Genomic DNA, 23,098 nt, shown 5'->3' with positions numbered 1-23,098 from the left:
TGGCTGCTCCACCTAGCTTAGGAGTCAGTTGTATTTGCTGCTCTGCCACTGGTTTCCCTCAGTGGGCAAGTTCCTTAGTCATCTGTTTCCCTTCATTTCACCAGCAAATCACAATCAGCCCTAATGAAATCAAACGACTTTATACTGATGCAAAAGATTGGAATGAGGGCCTTAATCTCTCCTCTCCTCATAATGCAGGGATGATAGGACTTGGCACCAGGACTGGCTTGTTCATCAGGGTTAGCATTGTCAGGGCATCCTGGAGTTCTTGCAGCATCAATGTTATTTAGTGGGCTCCTTGTAAATAAACAGTTCTGCCTCAGCAGAGAAATTGATAAGATAACCTGGAGGATAAAAGCTTATTTCCTTCTAGTGGCCGTTGGAAGAAAACAAAAGCGTCAGAGCTGGTGAATTAAAATATCCTTTACCCAGTTCCCCTGTCCTCAGGGATGAGGATGGATTTTGTTAACACTTTCCTCAATGCCACAGAGAATTATTCAGCTCCAAATGCCCTCAGCTGAAGTGACAAATCACCTGCTGCTGTGATTTACCTCGGGTTCTTTGGGCTGGATGCTCTGAGCTCTCCCTGCCAGGAGCACCAGGTGCTTGGTGAGTGCAGGTGAAGCAGAGCCCTGGAGGAGCTCTGGTCCTGCCAGCTGCCCCTTGCTGGGCTCAGGGATTGCCTCGGAGCCCCTCGGGCTGGGAGAGGCTGGAGGGGGCTCTGCTCTGTGCAGCCTCTGCCTAGATGTCCTCGGTGCTTCATCCAGCGTCTTCCTCACTTCCAACATTGATTCTTCCAAAGTTTCCCACCCAGGAATTAACCCTGTTTAGACAGTATGGCCTTTCTGATGTCATTGTCACATTTAGACAATATGGTGCTTCACATCACTCCTTTCAGCATTGCTTGGAGTGGAGCAGAGAGAAGACCCGAGGAAGCAGGAGGCAGTGCTTTTATCAGCATTTCCTTTATGCCTCCCCCCTGCCCTGAAAACACCCAAACAGCTTTGGGTTTGCTTTGTTTCCACAATTATGTGGAATTTTCTGTTTTTAGAATCGTCCCCGGCTTCCCTGAGGGCTGCACTGGGCAGGGAGCAGCGTGGAGGGGTGGGAGAGCGCAGAGTGGGGATGGGGATGGGGATGGGGAGCTGTCAGCCCTTGGAGGGCTGGGGGGAAGGTGCTGGAGCTAAGATTTCACTTGACCTTTCCCGGTGAAAGGGACGTGGGCTTCCCGGTGCCTTGGGGCTAAATGTGTGCAATCACCATAATTACACATCGATTTGCATTGATTTGCATAAGTGCCTCTACTTGAAAGCCCAACTGCTGTCCTTTGCCCTGGGAGAGGGTGAGAGGTTGGACTGAGCATCCTGCAACTCCTGTTTGTCCTCCTGCAGGGAGACTGTGTCACCCCTGTGCCACCCCTGTGTCACCCCTGCATCCCTGGTGTCATCCCAGTGTCACCCCTGTGTCCCCTAGAGCCTGGTACCCACTGCTGTCCCTCCATCTGTGCTTCCCTCAGCCTCCTCCTGTGTCCTGCTCTCCCCTCCTGCCTCTGGGTCACCTTCTCCTCGTTCCACTTCTCTCTGTTCCTCCCAGTCAGAGCATTCCAGGCTCCCGGTTCCTCTGCTCACATGCAGCTCCCTGTGCTTCCTCAGGCAACATGTGGCTGGGATAGACTTAAAATCTTGGAATCCCAGCCTGGTTTGGCTTGGAGGCACCTTACAGCTCCTCCAGTTCCATGGACAGGGGCACCTCCCACTGTCCCAGGCTGCTCCCAGCCCTGTCCAACCTGGCCGTGGGCACTGCCAGGGATCCAGGGGCAGCCACAGCTGCTCTGGACAAGACTTCTTCCAAAATCTCTCTCAGCACTCTGGGGCAGGGGACAGTCTCTCCTTGCTTCATCTGGCAAATTTGGCCTTAACCAGGTGTGCAGTGGGAGCTGCAATAGCCTTCTATCCATCCTGCCTGCAGCTGATGGTTTTGGGGGCAGGAAATGCCGTGCCTGCTGTCCTGTCTCGGCACAGGAGCCTTTCAGCAGACGTGGCTCAATCCCTCTCTTGTAAAAGTTCCTGCTCCCCTCCACAGCAGCCACAGGGAGCTGCTTCATTCCCCCTGGCAGCAGGATTGTTTTGCTCAGTCCATCCGATCCCACAAGCTTAAACCTCCCTGAGACCAGCAGGAACACCCTGGAATGGAGCAGGAAACAGCGGCTGGACAAACTTCTGCCATCGGCCCTGCACGGTGCCGGAACGCGCTGTAAAAGCTCCCCCTGCCTCCCTCCTGTGGAACTGATGCCTTGTGCAGGCTGCCCTAGAACAGAGACCAGACAGAGCTAAAGAATAAAGCAGGGATTGATTAAAAGGCCGCAATGGATCCACCTTGGGCAGCACAAGAGCCCAGCCAGGGCTGCACCCAAGATGAACCAAAATGGTCCCAAAATGCACGAGCGCTCACGGGGTCTCTCCCTGGGATCAGCTCTGCTCCATTGCAGATTGCAGTTCATTGTCCAACTCCAGCTTTAGCTCATGCAGTCCCTCCTGCTTGTTTTTCTCTCTTCAGCCCACGTTGTTTGTGCTCCTGGGCCTGAGATTTGGATCATTTGTCTTTGGTCCCCAGCTAGAGCAGGAATTGTTTTGTCTCCCTGCTCTGTGCACAGAGCTCCCCATCCCCTGATATGAAGTTGAGACCCACACACTAAAGCAGTACAGAATCTGAAAAATAGAAATGCTAAAACCTCAGGCATCAGTGTCTTAGCATTTTTTCCCTTTGCAGCTTTATTTCTAAACCTGTGCCTTACTTTTTGGGGTCGTGCTGCCAAATTCCTGGTGCTCTGCTGGCTGATAACCTCAGCACTGACCCTTGGCACTCACCAGCAGAGGGATGCCCATTATTCCGTGTCCGTTATCCCATAGCCGTTATTCCATTATCCAATACCCACTATCCCATGCCCATTATCCCGTGCCCATCATCCCAGAGCCAAACCTGAGGACAGCTCCAGGCTGTTCCTGCCGGGGGGAAAGCAGCTGGAGGAGGAGGAGGATGGCTCATGGTTAATGCTCCCAGTATCCAGCTGAGACCTTCCCACTCCGAGCTCCCCGGCTGCTCCTTTAGGGGAAGGTGAGGTGAGGGGCTGTCCCTGCCCCAGGCAGGTTCAGGCAGGCTGCCAGGAGCATCCTGGTGATTCACTGCCATTCCTTTCTGGCAGCTGTGCTCCTGGGGGGATTTTTGGAGGTGTTTTTAACAGCCTCTCAGGGCCCTTGGGAAGTGGGGAATAAGAGGGGGAAAGGGTGAAGGTGGGAGAGGAAAGCCCTCAGTGGTGTCAGACCTGCAGGGTTTCAGAAGGGTGGCAGCTGCCTCTCTGGATCCCAGGAAAGAACAGGATGTACTGGGAGCTGATTGGGTTTTATGGGGTTTTTGGAGGTAATTGTGGCACATGAGATGTGTGTTTCCTATTTTGATCAGTTTAAACGATCTCCTTCCCTCTCAGAGCTTGATAATTAAATAGGGTTGTTAGGGGATCAGTGGCCTCATGGAATCAATCTGCCCCTCTCTCTGGCACTTGCTGCTTCTGCTGACATTTCTGGGCAGTTGGTGACTGTTTCTCTGCTAAAGGTTTTGGCACTAATTCCAGATTCACATCAATGATTTCTGTAAGCTGGGCTGCTGGCAGTTGAGCTTGTACACTCTGCTGCCAGCCCTAAACCTCCCACCCCATGGTCCTCAAACATATCAGAGATGGGGCAAAGCCAAATCTTATCTGAGGCTGCAATCCCTGCAATAGCTTGAGAAAGGAGATGGAGATGCAGCCTGCACTGCCTGATTCTGCCCAGAGCATTAAGGAGGTGGGATTGGTTATTTAGGGGCGGCTGGGTGAGGTTCAGTGCCCTTCATGTCCCAAAAAACTCAGAGGATGAGTTCTGCTGTGGCTTTGCGGGTACCTCTGCAGTCAGTGCACACAGGACAATTTGTGTGTCTGGGAGGATGAAGTTTTCCCTTGTAGAATTCCCACCCAGAGCCTGCCCTTGTGATGTCCCCCTGTGCTGGGTGGGCACTGCTGGGGCCACCTCAAATCCTCTGTCCAGTTCTGGGCCTGTCGATTTGGGAAGGACCTTGAGGGGCTGGAGCATGTCCAGGGCAGGGAACGGAGCTGGGGAAGGGGCTGGAGCCCCAGGAGAGGCTGAGGGAGCTGGGAAGGGGCTCAGCCTGGAGAAAAGGAGGCTCAGGGGGGACCTTGTGGCTCTGCACAGCTCCTGACAGGAGGGGACAGCCGGGGGGTCGGGCTGTGATCCAGGGAACAGGGCCAGGAGGAGAGGGAACGGCTCAGGCTGGGCCAGGGCAGGCTCAGGGTGGACACCAGCAGGAATTTCCCCATGGAAAGGGTGCTCAGGTACTGGAACTGCCCAGGGAGCTTTGGAGTGCCCATCCAGAAGGACTGGAGGTGGCACTGAGTGCTCTGGCTGGGAACAAGGTGGGGATTTGGGACAGGTTGGATTTGATGGTCTGGGAGGTCTTTTCCAACCTCAGTGATCCTGGGATTCTATGATTAGAACTCTGCTTAAAAGCTCCTCCTTTTGTCCCAGGAAGCTGATGGTCTCTGGGGACAGGTTCTGGACCTCTCTCTTGCTGTTCTGCCCTCATAAGCAGGGCTGGCAGCAAAATCAGCATGGGAGGGCTGGTGCCAGCCTGGTGGCACTGTGGCACCTCGCTGGGAATGGGGACAGTGAAGTGCTCAAAGCAGCAGCAGGGCACAGGGACCAGCAGGATAAAGGCTTCCAAGGGAGGAGGACACAGTGGGGAAACCTTCTTTGGCTCCTGTCCCACTGCTCAGTCTCTGCACTGGAAGTTCTTCCTCATGTCCAGGTGGAACTTTCTGGGATCAGTTCCTGCCCATTCCTCCTGTCCTATTGCTGGGCCCTGGAGCAGAACCTGGGCCCTGCTCTGAGCTCTCCCTGCACACAGGACTGGGGTCTGGCCTTGGTAAAACCTTGGGGAAAAAACCCCAAAGTAAAGGGGAAGTGCAGCGTTTCTCCCTGTGCAGGGAGATGGATGGAAACTCTGCTCTCCTGGAGCTCAGCACAGCAGCTGCTGCTGGATTCTGTCCTGGCTTGGATGCAGGTGGAAACTTCTCCCCCTTGGCTCACCTGGTGCCTCGTCACTCTGCAGCTCCTGGTGCCAAGTGCTTTGTTAAAGTCAGGTTCAGAGCGTGGCTGCACACAGGTTTTGTAGATGTGTGCCAGATCCTGTCCCCAGGCTGCTGTCCTTCAGTGTGGATCATCTGCTGTGCTGTTATCCCAGGGAAACTGAGGCAAAGCTGCTTCCCTCTCATCTCCTCTCCCAGCCGTGGCAGCTGCAGTTTAAAGAGCTGCTGCCTGACGGACACAGAGCTTCCTGGCAGCTCCGATGTTTGAGCAGAACTGACTTTAGTGGTCACCAGGCTGGGGAAGGGATTTGCACCCTCACAGGGAAGAGTTTCTTCCCAATCTCCAATCTAATTCTGCCATCCCTCAGCCATTCCCTCTTGTCCTATTTATACACAGTCCCTCTAAAAGTCCCTTAAAAATCTCTTGTGGGTGTCACTGTCCTCCCCCAGCTGTGATCACCCAAAGGGTCTCCAAAAGGTGCAGGTCAGGAGGTGACCTGGTCCAAAAGGTGTGTCCTGAGGGGCTGCTAAGTGAGGGAGGGTCTCTGATGGGCTCCTCTTGCAGCCCTGGGCATGAGCAGGGAGGGTTTTTGGGAAGGAAACTGTGCTGGACAGGAAACTGCTTCTCACTGAGTACAGGAGGGACCTCAGTAAATGTACAAAGGACTCTGCAGAGTGTCCCCAGCCTGCTGCAGCGCTGCCTCTCTGGGAGACACTGTCACCAGCAGTGTCCTGCTGGCATTCCCAGCCTCCGTTCACTCCCGTGCCCCCTCTTGGATGGAGCCCTGGCTCTGTGCAGCTGCTCTCCCCCCTCGGGCTCTCTGCTGTCACCTTCACACATAAAACATCTCCCTGAGCCCAGATCCTCGCTCCTGGTGGCCCTGTCAAGGGAGCTTCAGGGAGACATAAAAATCCCCGTGTAAATCTCTGGCCTCTCATCCCTGCTAATTTCCCTGTGCCTCCAGAGAGCAGCTCTGCTGCTGTGCCTGCCCTGCCAGGGGATGACATTTGGCTCAGGCTAAATGGCTCTGCCAGGCTTCATCAGCCACCCCTGCCCTGTCCCCGGGGCAGCTTGGACACTCCAGGGTGCCCAGGGTGGAACCAGCCTGTGCCTGGTCCCTTCTCCCATGCCCAGCCCCTGCTCCCATGCCCAGTCCCTACTCCCGTGCCCAGCCCCTGCTCCCATGCCCATTCCCTCCTCCCGTGCCCAGTCCCTCCTCCCGTGCCCATTCCCTTCTCCCGTGCCCAGTCTCTCATGTGTGGTACAAACCCCGAGGTTTCCTCTGCTCCTTCTCCTCCCTGCCAGGATGGATTCTCTGGGGAAGGGAGGGAAGGGGATCCCTGTGCCATGTCCAGTCTTTCCCTAAACACCTCCAGGGATGGGCACTCCAATGTTTAATCACCCTTTCCATGGGGAAATTCCTGCTGGTGCCCACCCTGAGGCCGTTCCCTCTCCTCCTGTCCCTGTTCCCTGGAGCACAGCCCAACACCCCTCACTGTCCCCTCCTGTCAGGAGCTGTGCAGAGCCACAAGGTCCCCCCTGAGCCTCCTTTTCTCCAGGCTGAGCCCCTTCCCAGCTCCCTCAGCCTCTCCTGGTGCTCCAGCCCCTTCCCAGCTCCATTCCCTGCCCTGAACATGCTCCAGTTCTTCCTTTGTGGGGCCCAGAACTGGACACAGGCACAGGGGTACAGTGATGTTCTGCAGTCTCCAAAGAGGTTTTATAGAGATGGCTCCAGTTTGGATGAACAAAGAACATTTCAGGGGGTTCTGTATCCCATCTGACAGGGATCCCTTGCCCTGGTAGCTCTGGGGTTGGTGAGAAGGGTCCCTGCCACCCCCAGCTCATTGATTTCTGTGGAGTTCAGCCCCTCCTGAGCCTGGCTCAGGAAGCTGCTCTGTGCCCTAAAGCCTGCCACAGCCACGGTGCCCATGGGAGAGGGGTCCCCTGGAATGGGCAGAGGGCTCAGAACCTGCTCCATCATCCCAGAGAGACCTGGGCAGGATGGAGCATGGGGAGCAGCCCAGCTGGGCTCCGAGTGCCCAGGGAGGGAGGAGATCCCAGCAGGGATGTGTTTGAGGGCCTGGGAAGCTGCAGGAACAGGGGCTGGAGGGAGGAGCAGCCCAGGGGAGTGAATGCTCTGCGGGTGTCCCCACTGGTTTTGCAGTCCTTGTGGCAGCCCTCAGGCACATGGTGACCTTGGGAGCATGTGACAGGTTTGCAGCCAGGTTGCTGTGTGTGGTGGAGATGCTGAGCTGGGCTTTGAGCTGGATTCTCTGTGCTCTGGCAGGGAGGAGCAGCAGTGCTGCCAGGCCAGGGCTGGGATGCAGCCAGCCCACTATTCCTGACAATTGACCCTTTCCTGAGGAGCTGCTGCTTTTAGTCCTTCCCAGGCACAAGCTTTGCTCAGCAGCTTCTCTGCTCAGTGGGGACAGCAGACCTTGCAGGGCAGCTCATCAAAATGACGTATACATGGGAAAAAACCCCAAACACCTCCTTTCTGAGAGCAGATCTGCAGTGCTGGTGTCCCTGAGGCCTCTGGAGGGATCAGCACTTACAGCTGTCCCCAGGGAGAACTCCTCCATGTTAATTGAAGTTTCTGTGTCAGCTTCTCACAGTGGAAGCTGCAGGGGCAGAGCAGCGATTGCAGATCACCTCCTCTGGCCCCCAAGGTCATCTCTCTGTGTGCTGGTTTAAGTGTGAGTATGTATTTAGTAATTATTCCTCTCCTTAATTGACTGCTTGTGCTGGGGCAGGCAGCTGGTAACTCAGTGGCTGAATTTCTGGGAGTGCTGTCCATGTTCCCTGGAGGCACCAGGAGCTCTTCCAGTGGCGGAGGCTGGGGCTGTGGGGGCAGAGCTGGGGCTGAGCTGAGCCTTTTCCCACACTGGTTGTGTCTGCTGCCAGCACAGTCACTGAGAGGCTGATATCCACGTTCAGCCTGGAGGGGAGAAGGCTCCAGGGAGACCTTGGAGCACTTTCCAGTGCCTAAAGGGGCTCCTGTATTAGGGGAAGGTGAAGAGAGGGGGCTGGACAGGACTTGGGACAAGGGTCAGTGCTGCTCTCCTCCAGCACTGCTCTGACTCCTCTCCAGAGCTGCAGGAGCTGCTCAGTGCCAGGTTCTGCCATCCTGGCCGTGGCTCTGCCCACCTCACCTCCCCTCTCTGCTCCACTCTGCTCCTTCCTGGCTGATGGGAAAGCTTTTCTCTGTGTTTTCTCAGCAGCAGCTTTGCCTTCACTCTGTTGCAGCCAGGAGAGAACAGAAAAATCCCAGCTTTTTATGCAGCTCCATCATTCAGCTGATGGCTGCAGAGGAGCTGGAGATCCTGAAACCTCCAGAAGTGCAAAGCTGTGGGATTCACATTCTCTGAACCTGAGAGGAGCAGTGAGAGAAGCAGAGAAAAGAATGATCAAAACAATTCTTATCTCATTTGCTGCTCCTGTGTTGTGCCACAGTAGAATGCAATATACAGATGGTTTACCCAAAGTGATGGGGTTTTGTTTCTTTGGCCTATCAGGGCCAAGCACTGTCAGTCAGCAGACAGTCATGGGACTCTGGGCAGTTAAGTGCTTGTGCAGATTCAGTTCAGATTAATGTAATATAGCATAACAGAATATAAAATAATATGGTATATTTATAATATAAATATTATATAAAATGTATAAAATTATATAATTATATAAAATTATAATATAATATATTTATAATAAAATAATGTAATAATTTATAATATAATATAAAATAGTATAATTAGCCTTCTGATATCCATGGAGTCCTCAACATTTCCTGCCTTCCTCGGGCTTGCCCTGATTTCTGGCACAAAGCTGTGTCTGCCTGGAGCCCAGGTGGCCCTGTGGCCATTAACCCCCTGTCCTTGGCTTGCCTTGCAGGTGCTGAAGGGCTGCAAGAAGCTGAACCTGTCGGTGCACTCGGTGGGGCGCATCCCGGGGGGTTATGTCACCAACCACATCTACACCTGGGTGGACCCCCAGGGCCGCAGCGTGTCCCCCCCCACGGGGCTGCCCCACCACCAGAACAGCTCCCTGCGCAGGGACAGCGAGAAGAGGAGCCACCTGCAGCTCCTGCAGGAGGGGGATGAGAAGAAGGTGAGCAAAGGGGGATCAGACACAGCCCTGGGGCCTCTTCCCATGCAGGTGCCAGCCCTCTTTGTCCCCCTGGGATTGTCACCTGGGTCATTCTCCACTGGGCTGGCTCTCCTCTAGCAGCCTGGTTTTCTCCCTTGGGTGTAGCTTTGCCCCCAGGAGCTCTGGAGGATGGGATGGGGTGGCTTTGTTCCTGTTTGGCACAGGGAGAAGCTGGGCTGGAGGGGAGGGATTGCCCAGTCTGGGCTGGCAGGGAAGGTCCTGCCAGGAACAGCCACCAAAACATGAGTGGGGTTTAAGGCTTTTCCCAGCAGGATGTCCAGCCTGGAGACAGGAAAGCTCTGGGGAGAGCTCAGAGCCCCTTGCAGGGCCTAAAGGGGCTCCAGGAGAGCTGGAGAGGGACTGGGCACAAGGGGTGGAGGGACAGGACACAGGGAATGGCTTCCCACTGCCAGAGGGCAGGGATGGATGGGATATTGGGAATTAGGAATTGTTCCCTGTGAGGGTGGGCAGGCCCTGGCACAGGGTGCCCAGAGCAGCTGTGGCTGCCCCTGGATCCCTGGCAGTGCCCAAGGCCAGGCTGGACAGGGCTGGGAGCAGCCTGGGACAGTGGGAGGTGTCCCTGCCATGGCAGGGCTGGCACTGGAGGGGATTTAAGGTCTCTTCTAATATGTGTCACCTGTGGAGGGCTGGATCTCAGAGTGCATTCCTACCCTTCTTCCTGCAGTTCAGATCTTTCCTCGGGTGTTCCTTTCCTCAGGTGAGGCTTTCCTGGGTCTCTTGACAGTTCTGTCTTACTAAAAAAAATACCCCTCACCAATTCTTCTCTTCTACAAATACTCTGAAATAAACCAGATTATTTTCCTTTTCTTTTTGGGGAGAGGCAGCTTGAATGAAAACCCCGGTGAGGGAAAAAGGAGCAGGGGAGGGAATGGCTCCTGTAGTGACACCATGGCAGCGTGGCCAGTGCTGGGCCAGATCCTGGGCCTCTGACAGCAGGAAACCATCAGCACATCGAATTTCCAGCCCTGCTCCCTTGCTGGGAGCTGCCCTCCTTTAAGCAGCCCTTGGTGTAAGGGAAGCCAGCACAGGCTGTTGGAGCTGCAATATTTGATCTCAGGGATTTGATGTCTCCTCTCCCTCACACTTCCCACGGCCAGCCAGGCTGCAGAGGTGTCACTGCAGAGTCACAGTGCTCAGGTGCCCCTGGAGGGAGGGACAGAGGGACAGGGAACCTCATCCTATACAAGCAGGACGTGCTGTTTCCTCATTGTTCCCCATGGAATATCAGAGTACTGCCCTAGGAGTCAGCACTGCCTTCCCAGAGACACAGAATTGCTTGGAGCCCTGACTGTTTCCATCCTTTTGTCCTGGTATCACTCTGTCTGTGCCCAAAATGTCCTCAGCTCCTGGAAATGATGTGGAAGGGTCTGTGAGCTTCCCATCTCAGCCAGAGGGAGAGAAAAATCTAATACAGGGTGAGGCAGTTTGCTGATGAAATATTCATGTGGGCCACAAGGGAGAAGGGCCTATTATTTTTATTTTAAGGAGAGGAGAAAAGCAGGCTCTGCTGGCTGGTGTCCCCACCCCCTGCCACCCAGGGTCACCGTGACAGAGCAGCAGCAGCTCTGGGCAGCTGTGGGGAGTTCTGTGCACATCTGGTGTTTTCTGGGGCCCCCATCAAAGGGAGGAAAATGATGAAGCTGACTCCATGTTCTTAGAAGGCTAATTTATTATTTTATTATGTATATTATACTAAAGAATGCTGTACTAAACTATACTAAAATATACAGAAAGGATACAGACAGAAGGCTAAAAGATAATAATGAAAAACCCGTGACTCTCTTCAGAGAGTCCAACACAGCTGGATGGTGATTGGTCATTAAGTAAAAACAATTCACATGAAACCAATCAAACACGCACCTGTTGGTAAACAATGTCCAAACACATTCCAAAGCAGCAAAACACAGGAGAAACAAATCAGATAATTATTGTTTTCATTTTTCTCTGAGGCTTCTCAGCTTCCCAGGAGAAGAATCCTGGTGAAGGGATTTTTCCAGAAAATATGACCGTGATGCACATCCTTCCTTCAGTGCTCGCTGGGTGTGGCTGTGAAAGGCTCAGACACCTGGAGCTGTGTCCCCTGCCCCTGTCCCAGCCTCCTGTGGTCCTGGCCATTTCTGAGCCCTGGGAAGATGTGCCAGCCCTGGCTGTGCTCCTGCCCTTCCTGGTGTGTGCACCTGTGCCCAGGTGTGAGGAGTGGCTCTTCCCAAACCTGAGCTTGTGTCCTGCCGGTCCTTGGTGCTGCTCCACACGGCCAGGCAGCCCTTTGGCTTCTTCAGGGGATCCCACGCTGCTGGCTCACCCCAAAGCTTCTCCTCTCCAATGAACAATCCCAGCTGTGCCAGCCTTCCCTCCCAGCAGAGCTGCTCTATCCTCTGATCCCCTGGTGCCTCCTCTGGATCTCCCCAGCAGATTTCACACTCTGAGCCCAGGACAGGGGGCTGGAGGCCCCTCTGTTAACCTGGGAAGAATCCATGACAACTGCAGGAAATCTTTGAAGCTCCCAATGATGGAGAGGGAGTGTTCAACCTTCCCCTGGCCCCACTCCCAGTGACATGCCAGCAGGGACATTGGTCACGGCTTTCAGTGCACAAGGCTTGGCACGCACTTTGCAGCATCTCCACTCCTGATTTCCCGTCTGTAAGAGCAGAAAAAAAGAAAATTACTGCCTGCTAGCACTCTGAAATGCTCGAGGCTGCCCAGACCTCTCCGTGTCCAGAGGGGCCTTGCTGTGCCAGCTGGTGCTGGCAGCAATTCCCCCTGAGGCAAGGTTGGCAGCGAGCAGAGCTGCCCTGGCTGTGCTGGGCAGGGGTTATTGGTGGGACATTTTTGGTGTGACACACAGGCTGCAGGGCATGGATGGGCTCAGCTTCTGTGCCCTTAATTACTGAGCACCCTGCAGGGGTGGAAACCTGTCCCAGAGCAGGGGAACAACCTGCCTCCAGTTTACTCCCTTTTTATTTGTATGTGTAGATCTATGGGTAGCTACAGATGAAGAATTAACTGCTGAAAGTGGGGTTATTCTGTTCACAAAAATGCAAATAAATGCAACACATCCCTGGTTAATTCAGCCCAGTCAACCAGAACTGACAGGCACTGTTTGATTTGTGGGTGGTTTTACATTCTGAGGGGAGAATTAGTTGGTTATTTTGTTTTATCCCACTCTCTCCTATTTCCAATCAGTCTGAATGTCCTGGAATGAATGTACCAAAGCTTTCAAGCAGGCTTTGGGGAAGCAGAGCAGCTCCAGCCCTGCAGCAGGAGGCTGGAGTGATGTAACCCCACAAGCAAATCCACTGCCCCAGCTCAGCACAGCTGCAACACCTCTGGAGTCAAAGGAACATTCCCAGCCCTGCCAAGGTTCAGTTCAAGGCTGCTGGAGGCAGCTGGCATTCTTCTGTGGAATTCACAATTCTGAGAACATGAAGTCAGATTCATCATTCTCTCCCCTCGTCAGTGGCCTGCATTTACAATATTCTTCAGGCACTGGAATATCCCTGTCTGGCTGCCTCTCCCTCCAGCCCATCTGCATTCCTGGAAGGATGAGTTTGTCACTGAGTTTGAGGCTTGGTTATCCCGAGGCTGAAGGATTTGTTATGCAAAGGCCTGAAATGGAAAGCAGCACTGTGAGCTGTGTGATGGTGGAACTGAGCCTGAGCCATCCAGGGATCTGTGGGATCACCCTGGGGGATGAGCTGTGGGACAGGGGATTGGGCTCTGCCTCCCTCAGGTGCCTTTCGGCAGTGTGCTCCAGCTCCAAAGGCAGCATTCCCAGCCTGGGGCTTTGGCCACACTTCCCTGTGGACACTGGGGTTCCTCCATTCCAGCTGTGGAAGAATCTCCACCACAGGGATTTGGGGATTGGGATTTGGCAGCTGGTTTGGCTTTCCCCATCCCCTTCCAGGCAGAATCCAGGCTGCCCCGAGCTGGGCTCAGGGGCTGCTCTGGGGGAGCACGGGGGGTGCTGAGATCTGGGCCAGGTTTTCAGTGTAGACCTGAGCTAGCACTGGAGAGGGGAGGTGAGGATGAAGGGAATGTTGGGCTGAAGGAACTACTGCAGGTTCAGCCTGTGGTTGTGCAAGGTGTTAGATATTCTAGTTTCCCATGGCTGTGCTGTGTGGGCGAGGCTGTATTTCCAAAATTTAGCATTTTCCTGTTGGAATTGGTGAATGCAGTGTCTCATCAGAGCTCTGTGCCCACAGGGGGAGTCACCAGTGCTCAGGAAGTGTGAAAGGAAGGGCTTGCAATAGTGCAAAGCTCTGGGAAATGCTGCTGGAGCCAGGCCAGACAGAGCAGCAGGTGACAGCCCCCAGCCCCATCCCAGGATGTCACTGCCTGCTGGAAAGCTGGGACCTGCTTCCCATGCTCGCCTTCTGCTCCAGAGCACTTGGAGTTTTATTGTCTGTCCAGGCTTAGAGTCCTCTGGATTCGTCACAGCAGCAGCAAGAGCCATTTGTGCTGTGAATTGTCATTGATGGACTTGTGGGATTGACAGCTTATTTCATTAAAAGCACTTTGGAAACCCTCAGACAGAGAAAACTCGGAGGTGCTGCTGAGCTGGAGGAAGATGAAGTGTGCAAAGCACTCTGGCAGTGCTGGGCTGCGAGTTCTCTGAGAAGCACCATTCCATCAGCTGAATTGGTGCCTTAATGTGCTTATTGCCAGGGGAGCTAGTTATTTCTGCAAGCTTTTGGTGCAGCAGAAGAAAGAAAACATAATAAAGAGAGTGCGAGCATCTCCTCAGCTTCAGGCACTTCTGGAGCCAAAAGTAGCAGTAATTATTATTAAAAAAAATAAAATATGTGTGCTAATATTGCATGGCTTGAATGTTTGAGACACTGCTGGTGACTACTTGAGCATGAAGGATAAGAGATGCAGGAGAGAGAAGGAAGGATTTCTGTCTATTAGTCTGTAATGACATTTGCAGTGTGAATGATCCAGCTCCCCACGTCTCTCACTGTTTGCTTGCTCTGACCTTGCTGGTGTTTGGTTTTGTTTACAGTTTGAAGGATATCCAGGCTGGTGGGGGGCTGGTTTAGTTCCCTGTGGGACTGGAATATGGGATGGGAGCCAGTGGTGCACCAGTGTCCTGGGGATTAAAGGCAGGGAATGGTTTGGGTTGGAAAGGACCTTCAAATCCCATCTAATCCACACCCTGCAGTGAGTAGGGGCATCTTCAGCTACACCAGGTTGTCCTGAGCCACAGCCAGCCTGCCTCTCATTGCTTCCAGGAGTCACCCCTCTGCCTCGGGCATTCTGTAGCCCTGTCCCAGCAGATTTACCCAAAAATGCCCTTTGTGTCACACCCCAGCCCACCCTGAGGGCAGCACTTCCACCTCTTGGTTATTCTGGGCACTTGTGATGCCTTGTGCAGGCTGCCCTAGAACAGAGACCAGACAGAGCTAAAGAATAAAGCAGGGATTTGTTCAAAGGATCTCCTCCATGGATCCACCTTGGGCAGCACAAGAGCCCAGCCAGGGCTGCACCCAAGATGAACCAAAATGGTCCCAAAATGCACGAGCGCTCACGGGGTCTCTCCCTGGGATCAGCTCTGCTCCATTTGCAGATTGCAGTTCATTGTCCAATTCCAGCTTTAGCCCATGCAGTCCCATCCTGCTTGTTTTTCTCTCTTCAGCCCACATTGTTTGTGCTCCTGGGCCTGAGATTTGGATCATTTGTCCTTGGTCCCCAGCTAGAGCAGGAATTGTTTTGTCTCCCTGCTCTGTGCAGAGCTCACCATCCCCTCATGTGGGAGGGGAATTTTAGCATTCCCAGATCCAGACACTAAAGCAGCACAGAATCTGAAAAATAAAACAGCTAAAACCTGAGGCATCACTTTAAGTAGCAGGAGCACCCAGAAGTGGCAGTGGGTGTTTGCCAAGCCCTGCCCTGGGGGAGGCAGCTCTGGGCTCAGCAGGAGCTGGACGAGGCTGGCAGGGACACAGGACCAGGCTTGGTCACTGTCCCTGTGCTCTGTGTCACCTCCCAGCCCTGGAGCTGCTCCCTGTCCCCAGTGCTGGACATTGGGTGCCAGCCCAAGTCCTGCCTTCGGGAGCTGCCCTGGGCAGGGGTGACATTGGCACAGCTCTGGTGGCCCTGGCACCGCTGGCTGCCCCCAGGACTCAGGTAAAGGCTGAGAGGCAGCTCTGCCTCCCCACACTCGCTGTGTGCAGGATGTCTAGACACAAACTGTGGGATTTCCTTGGGAAGCAAGAGGAGAATGAGCCCTGCCAGCCTCCCGAGGTGTTGTTTGTGTTGTGTGGCAGCAGTAATGGCCTGGAAATAGCTGCCAGCATGGCTGGAACCTCCTCAGCCACCCAGCTGGTGCTGAGCCCTACTGGGGCAGGCTAATTCCTGCCTGAAAGGCCTTTTTCTAATGGCAAAATTGAATCTGTCAACAGGTAATTCCATAAAGCCAGACAGAAGCAATCCTGTGCAGGAATCAGCTCAGAGCAAGTGCCTCCCTGATGATGGCATTTATTTTTATTTTTCCTTCATTTCCTGCTACAGGAGATGGCAGATGTTTCAGCCTTGAAACAGAAATTAAAACTGTGACCTTGGACTTCCTAATGGTTCTGTGTGATGCACGCAGGAGTCGCCTGGGGCTGGGCACAGCCTGGGGATGGCACAGGGAAGGAGGTGGGCACTGGGCAGTGATGTGCTGTGGGATGCCTGGCAAGGTGTGGGGGATGGCCTTGCCTGGGTGTCCCTGTGCCTCCAGGACCCAATGGGGCTCCAGGAGAGCTGGAGAGGGACTGGGGACAAGGACATGGAATGACAGGACACAGGGAACAGCTTTAAGCTGAAGGATGATAGACTTAGATGGGATATTGTGGAGAAATCCTTCCCTGTGAGGGTGGGCAGGCCCTGGCACAGGGTGCCCAGAGCAGCTGTGGCTGCCCCTGGATCCCTGGCAGTGCCCAAGGCCAGGCTGGACAGGGCTGGGAGCAGCCTGGGACAGTGGGAGGTGTCCCTGCCACGGCAGGGGTGGCACTGGATGGGATTTAAGGTCCTTTCCAACCCAAACCATTCTGTTATCTGGGATGTCCTCAGTTTCCCCCACACAACAGCTGCCCCTGTTTGCTGCCTGGTGTGTCAGCACAGACTGGTTTAGGAGCTCAGGGTGATCCCAGCTCTCCCTGAGGGGGCTTCAGCCAAGGGGGAGAGTAGGAGCATGAAGTGGAAATGGCACCAAAATGCCCTTTCTGGGCCAAGCCTTGGCACTGGAGTGTTAATCACACGGGTGCCAGCCTGAGAGGAAGAGCCCGAGCAGAGGGGCTGGGCCCAGGGAATGCTGTGCTGAGGCTCCCAGAGGGACCCTGGATCACCACTGGGAACACTGGGAGCCACTGGGAACATCAGCCTGGTCACAGGTTTAGCTCCCTCCTTGGACACAGCAGGGCTTGTGCTTCAGTGTCACCCCAGAGCCATGTGTGGGCTGTGGGGCCAGGCTGGCAGGAGTGTGACAATGGGACAGCCAGCAGGGCAGGGCCACCCCTCCTGTCACCACCCCTGACTGTGCCATCACTGGAGACACAGACCCTTGGGAAGGAGAGTGCAAATTGTCCCCTGTGGTCCCCGAGCCCTTGGCATGGAGTGGCCCAGCCTTTGCTTCCTCCTGGCATCAGCCTGTCCCTGCCTTGCTCCTTTGGTGCCTTAGGGTTTGAGCTTTTATATATTCCATATGTTTGTAACCCTGCAGTTCTTTAGTGGATAGCTCCACACTCCACACACAGTGTGAGCTGCTGCTTTCCCGTTTTGGGCAGACACAGCAATTCCTCTCCAGGCCTGGCAATCAAGGACACCTCACTGCCCCAGGCCCCAGAGATGGAAACAAAAGTGAGTTGGGGGGAGCAAACTTGGGGTCAATGACTTCATTAGCTGAAGATGTAATTGGCAGATTAACCCCCAATATGCAAATGGACCAAACTTATAAAAGTGTGAAACCCGTGACCCATTGTCCATTTTGGGTGTAGGCCCTGGGGGCTTTGTCTGCCCTAAATGTACCTGAATGCTCTTCAATAAATATACCTGCTTTTTATTGCCTTCATTCTGTCTGGCCTCTGTTTTTAGGTAGTCCCAAAGGCCTCACCTTCCCTCCCCAGGCTGACCCCAGCACTGTCTCCCTTCCCCAGCCATTCCCAAAATCCGCAGTGAGTCCCTGAGCTGGCTGCTCCCTGCTCTCTGCCATGCTGTTCCTGGCAGCTCCTGCTGCAGGGTTCATCCAGGGAGCTGCAGCTATTAGCTGATTAAGAGATGCAATTAAGCCCTGAGCTACCCAGCTTTCTGGGCTGCCAGCAGGTTTGCACACACAGCTAGTGTTTGCTGGTTTTTGTGCTTCCAGGATTTCTGTATCTGTGCCTTTCCTGCCTCTGGAAGTGCAAGTTTGCTCAGTGCAGGGCAAACAATCCTCTGACACCCCTTGGAGGTATTTATATGGATTGATGGGATCCCCTCTCAGACCTCTCTTCTCCCACAGTCTCCTCATCAGAAAGTCCCTCTCACCTGATGCCTTCAGATTTTTGCCTTTATATTTTTCAAACCCTGCACTGCATTAGTGCATGACTCTAAACTCCATATGAAGTGTTAATTAATTGTCTCCACATTTTGGTCAGACAAAACAGAGCAGCTCACGTGGCAGCACCTCCTGAGCAGAGGGACAGGGGGTATCTCTTACTCCACCTGATGCTCTCCCCAGGTGGAGGGAGCAGCTTCTCAGCTTACCAGGATAGAGTTAAAGGGAAATGGAAATGTCTGCCTGCAGAGCTGCCCCTCCTGGAGCTAACCCCAGCACACAGAAATGTCATTCAGGGACTGTCAGAGGGAATTTTGGCATTCCCAGTCTGTTCTGATGTGATCTGTGATTCCAGGCACCTTGCTGCATTTCTCCGACTTGTATTTTTTTTCCCAAACTTGGGGATTTTTTGAGAGGCACAGCCATGGTGGGGTGAAAAACTTATTTTAGGGAAATCCTAAACATCATCAGACAGATGGGGAGGTAACAGCACTTCAGAAAAGTTGAATCTTTTCCTAATTTTCAAATACACTCAACCAAGTGTTGTGTGATCCAGAGCAAGGTTTCTCTGTGAAGAGAAAACCAAAGTACCCTTGGATGTGACAGGCAGCTGCTCCTTTGGGTGGGTTCAGTGCCCAGCTCATCTCCAGCCTGGAGCATGAAGGTCTCTATAATTCCTTTATAATCCTTCCATGCTAAAATTGTTTCCAGCACTTTCTGCCCTTTAAAGCAGGGAAAGGAAACCCAGGGAACATCAGGTTTTTCCACAGAAGGATGCTGGTACAGGTAGTTGATGTTTTACAAATCTTATTCCAGCTTTGCATCCATTTATCTAAATCTAAAATTTGGAGCCTTAGGTGGATTTGTGTCCTGCTGCTGATTTCTGTGTTTCTATCACCAAGACAGAAAATGGGTTTTCAATACCAGCCACTCTAAGGCTGGCCTGAATTCCTTCTGTGATGCCGTGTCCTCTAGAAAGATGGATTAATTACCAACTTGAAGCTGAGAGTTATTTTTCCATCCAGGTAAATGTGCAAGATTTTGATTTGACTGCAGCGAAGGGGTTTAAATATAAAAGCCCTTCACAAACAGCTTGTTTCTGGTGTTTTCTATCAGTGTGAAACACATTTTGGCTTTTCTCATTTGTTTTTATTCCTGCTGTCTGCTTTTCTCCAGAAGTGACTCAAAACTTGGGAGCAAAGCAAAAAAATAACCCTGGAATTACTCATTTAAAAAGTGTCATGCAGAGAGTGAACAAAGGCCAATTTAAATGCAGAGTCCTTGAGGGAGCTGAGCACAGGATCGCTCTGCACTCCAAATTCCCACCTGAACACCCAGATATTGGCAGGCCCTGTGAGGAGGAGAGTGTGGATGAAGGCAGGTGGAAGCTGGGTTTGCAAATCAGCATTTGGTGGGGACAATATCTGCCCAGGTGCTGCCTGGCAGGTTGTGGGAAATAGGAAATGGCTTCTGCAATATGTGCTGGATCGATGGAAAGGTTGTCCAGGTGTTGTTAATTGGAGATAATCAGGCACATGATTACCCCTGAGGGGTTTGTCCTGTGGGGAGTGCCTGCAGTGGCCCTGCACAGTCAGCTCTGCACAGGGAAGGGCAGAGGCTGGAGCTGGGCTCTTGCCAGGCTGGGTGGAGGGGGACTGTGGCATTCACACTCTCTGACAAAATCCCTTCACCCAGGATTTTTCTCATGGGAAGCTGAGAGGCCTCAGAGAAAAAGGAAAGCAATTCTTATTTGCTTCTCCTGTGTTGTGCTCATGTGGAATGTGTTTGCAGATTGTTTACCCACAGCTGATTGTTTCATTGGGCTCTGCTGTGAGTTGTTTTCACTCTTTGGCCAGTCAGGGCCAAGCTGTGTCAGGACTCTGGAGAGAGTCACCAGTTTTCATTATTATCTTTTTAGCCTTCTCTAAGTATCCTTTCTGTATTCTTTAGTATAGTTTAGTATTCTTTAATATAATATAGTATCATAAAATAATAAATTAGCTTTCTGAGAACATGGAGTCAGATTCATCATTCCTGCCTTTGTTGGGGCATTCCCAACAAATCCAATAGGGGATCATGGCTCTGTTTGCTCAGGCAGCAATGCCAGAGGGGGAATTCACAGCCAGTGCTGCCTGGCACCACCCCACTGCTGCTCCTGGGGTTTTGGGGGTTGTTCTCAGGTCTCTACATCAGGAATGCACCTGTAAAAGGAGAAAGTGGAAAACTGCTGTGGATCAGCTGATTTGTGGCTGAAAATCCACCCACACTGCTGCTCCTCATGTAGCTGAACCTCTCAGCCTCCAGAGCTTTTCCTCCTGGTTCCCACTGTCTCCTCAATCCCACAGGAGCTGCTCTCCAGCCCAGCTCTGTGGCTGTGGCCCACCTCTGCTTTGGGCAGCACTTGGACACCACATCAATGTCTCTCCCTGTTCCCCTGCAGGTGAATCTGGTCCTGAACGAAGGGAAATCCCTGGGCCTCATGATCCGAGGAGGGGCAGAATATTCCCTGGGCATCTACATCACAGGTGTGGACAAGGGCTCCGAGGCAGAGAGCACTGGCTTGAAGGTGAGAGTGATCCCAGAGAAGGGTGGCAGGTGACCAGGAACGTGTCCAGGTGGGGTTGGGATGTCTCTGGAGAAGGAGACTCCACCTCATCCCTGGGCAGCTCTTCCAGAGCTCTGCCACCCTCAGGGAAAGAATTTCTTCCTCATGTTGATGTGGAACTTGTTCTGTTCTAATTTATTGCTCCTCATCCTGTCACTGAAAAGCCTCTAGCACCGTCCTCTGACACCCCTTGGAGGTATTTCTATGGATTGATGGGATCCCCTATCAGATCTCTCATCTCCAGACAAATCAGCCCCCAGAGTCTCCTCATCAGAAAGTCCCTCTCACCTGATGCCTTCAGGTTTTCACCTTTACATTTTTCAAACCCTGTGCTGCATTAGTGCATGACTCTAAACTCCATATAAAGTGTTAGTTAATTGTTGTCAAATTTTGAGCAGACAAAACAATTCCTCCAGGCCTGAAGCTCAAGGACACCTCACTGCCTCAGGCCCCAAAAAGTACAAACAAAAGTCACCTGCGGGGGGGGTGGGAACATACTGGGGGTAAATTACTTCATTACCTGAAGCTGTAATTGGAGAATTAACCCCTGATATGTAAATGGACTGAATTTATATCTGTCTGAAAAACTCATGACCATTGTCCAGCTTGGGTGCAGCCTGTTGGAGGCCTTTAATAAGTGCATGGACTGAATTTATATCTGTCTGAAAAACTCATGACCATTGTCCAGCTTGGGTGCAGCCTCTGGGAGGCTTTGACTGCCCAAGGTGTAGCTGTTGGAGGCCTTTAATAAGTGTTTTTATTGTCTTTATCTGCTCTAGCCTCTGTTATAAGTAGCACTCCAAGGCATCACACCTCCCTGGGCTGGCAGGGAAGAGTTTTCCACTGAAGATCCTGCTCCTGTGCCCTCTTCCTGCACCTCTCACCCAAAGCCCCTGGGGTGCTGTGCACCAGGTGCTCCCAGCTGCCTGCAGGGCAGCATTTTAGGGGCCAGCTCTCAGCTGGGGTGTGCTGGCTCCTCCTGGCAGTCCCAGGATCCTGAGTTAACCAGCAGGATCAGCCTCAGGTAGTGATGCCTCAAGAACCTATAAATGAAACACACTTTGAGATAATGGTAGAACAGGAGGTGATGGAAAAGCTGGTCTTTATTGGAGGCCTCTAGAGGTGAATGTGGAAAATGTCCACAAAAGCCCCTCCCCCAGGGGGTGAACACAGTTTTTAGAAATTTAGTAAATTAGCATAATTGACAAAATCACCAACTAGGAGCACAAGTGGTGATGCAATCCCCCCCCAGTTCAAGCCCCTTCTAAATCCTCCCGCCTCAGATGGAGCTGAACGTTGATGATGAAAATGCATCTCAAAGAGTTTTTTTTTTTGGCCTTGGTTCCCAGGGAGAACCAAGATGGGGTAGGGGCTTTGGAATGTGTTTTGTCTTTCTGCTTGGGGAAAAGGTAGGGAAAAGCACTGGGAAAACCAAGTAGGAATGCAGCAATAGGCTACAGAGCTCCAAATATGTGTGTAAAGAATACAGAGAATTCAGAAAAGAAAAAAGGCAATAATCATTAGGCAGCAATAGAGCAGGGCTGATCCACCAGGCTGGCTCAGTGACCTTGGTGCACCCACTCTCAAACAGGGTCCTGAGGGGTGCTCTGGGGTTGGGCTGGGCCCTTCTGAGGCTGCCCTGGGCACAGTTGGCAGCAGAGCTTTGTGAAGGGAGATCTACACCTCTGTCAGCCCCCCACGTGCACACACATCGCCTCTGAGCTGCTCCAGGCTGCCCTGCAGATCCCAGGCTGCTCCCGTGGCTCACCCCAGCTGGAAGGGACATTTGGGGTTGGCACTCTGTGTGCTCACCAGTGGAACCAGCTGGAAAGGGAGCAGCTGGATGTGTCTCTGTGCCAGGCAGGAATGGGGCACGCTTGACACTCAGCCTCCTCAGGCTGGATCATTTTACTGCAGCCACAGTTTCTTTTCTGGCGTGTTTTTCCCTCTAAATGACCCAATTCCCTGCAATGACCTCCAATCACTTCCTCCAGTCTCATGGGCTCTGAGGGTCAGTTTTTTTCCCTATTCCTTATAGCACTTGAGATGTTAAACCCAGAAATGTCCTCTCAATCCTCTGGGGTTTTGGGGGTGTTTTTTTTGGTTTTTGGGTTTTTGGTTTTTTTTGGTTTTTGGTTTTTTTTTGTTTTTTTTTTTTTTGTTTTTTTTGTTTTTTTTTTTTTGAGAGGTGATCTGCTCTCATCCCCTCTGGGTTTGTGCAGTGAGACATTTCTTGGACTCACTGACCCCAAAGGTCTTTTCCACCCTCAAGGGTGTCACAGACATATTTTATGAAAAATCTTTTTGTTAGGATTTTTTCTCTTGAGAAGCTGGGAAGCTTCAGCTTCTCCATGTTTTATTGTTTTAGAATGTGATTTGGAGGATTGTTTACTTAACATATGAAATTGTTTTTACTTGATGACCAATGACAGCTACTTGCGTTGAGGCTGTGAGTAGTCACAAGATTTTGTTATTCATTTTTTTTGTTGGTTTTTGGGTTTTTGTGTTTTTTTTGGTTTTTGGTTTTTTTTTGTTTTTTTTTTTTTTGTTTTTTTTGTTTTTTTTTTTTTGAGAGGTGATCTGCTCTCATCCCCTCTGGGTTTGTGCAGTGAGACATTTCTTGGACTCACTGACCCCAAAGGTCTTTTCCACCCTCAAGGGTGTCACAGACATATT

General features: G+C 52.4%; 1 protein-coding gene across 1 annotated transcript in view; it reads left to right on the top strand.

Moving 5' to 3' along the window:
• Positions 1-23,098, top strand: part of WHRN (whirlin) — a 51,807-nt gene that overhangs the window by 6,091 nt on the left and 22,618 nt on the right. The window contains exons 2-3 of the mRNA XM_041475196.1: positions 9,027-9,242; positions 20,258-20,383. Coding sequence (XP_041331130.1) covers positions 9,027-9,242; positions 20,258-20,383 — 342 coding nt within the window. The remainder of the gene's footprint in view (positions 1-9,026; positions 9,243-20,257; positions 20,384-23,098) is intronic.

The sequence above is a fragment of the Pyrgilauda ruficollis genome, unplaced genomic scaffold, assembly GCF_017590135.1.
Source record: "Pyrgilauda ruficollis isolate IOZ18807 unplaced genomic scaffold, ASM1759013v1 scaffold34, whole genome shotgun sequence".
NCBI lineage: Eukaryota > Metazoa > Chordata > Aves > Passeriformes > Passeridae > Pyrgilauda > Pyrgilauda ruficollis.
This window is presented reverse-complemented; position numbering and strand designations above follow the sequence as displayed.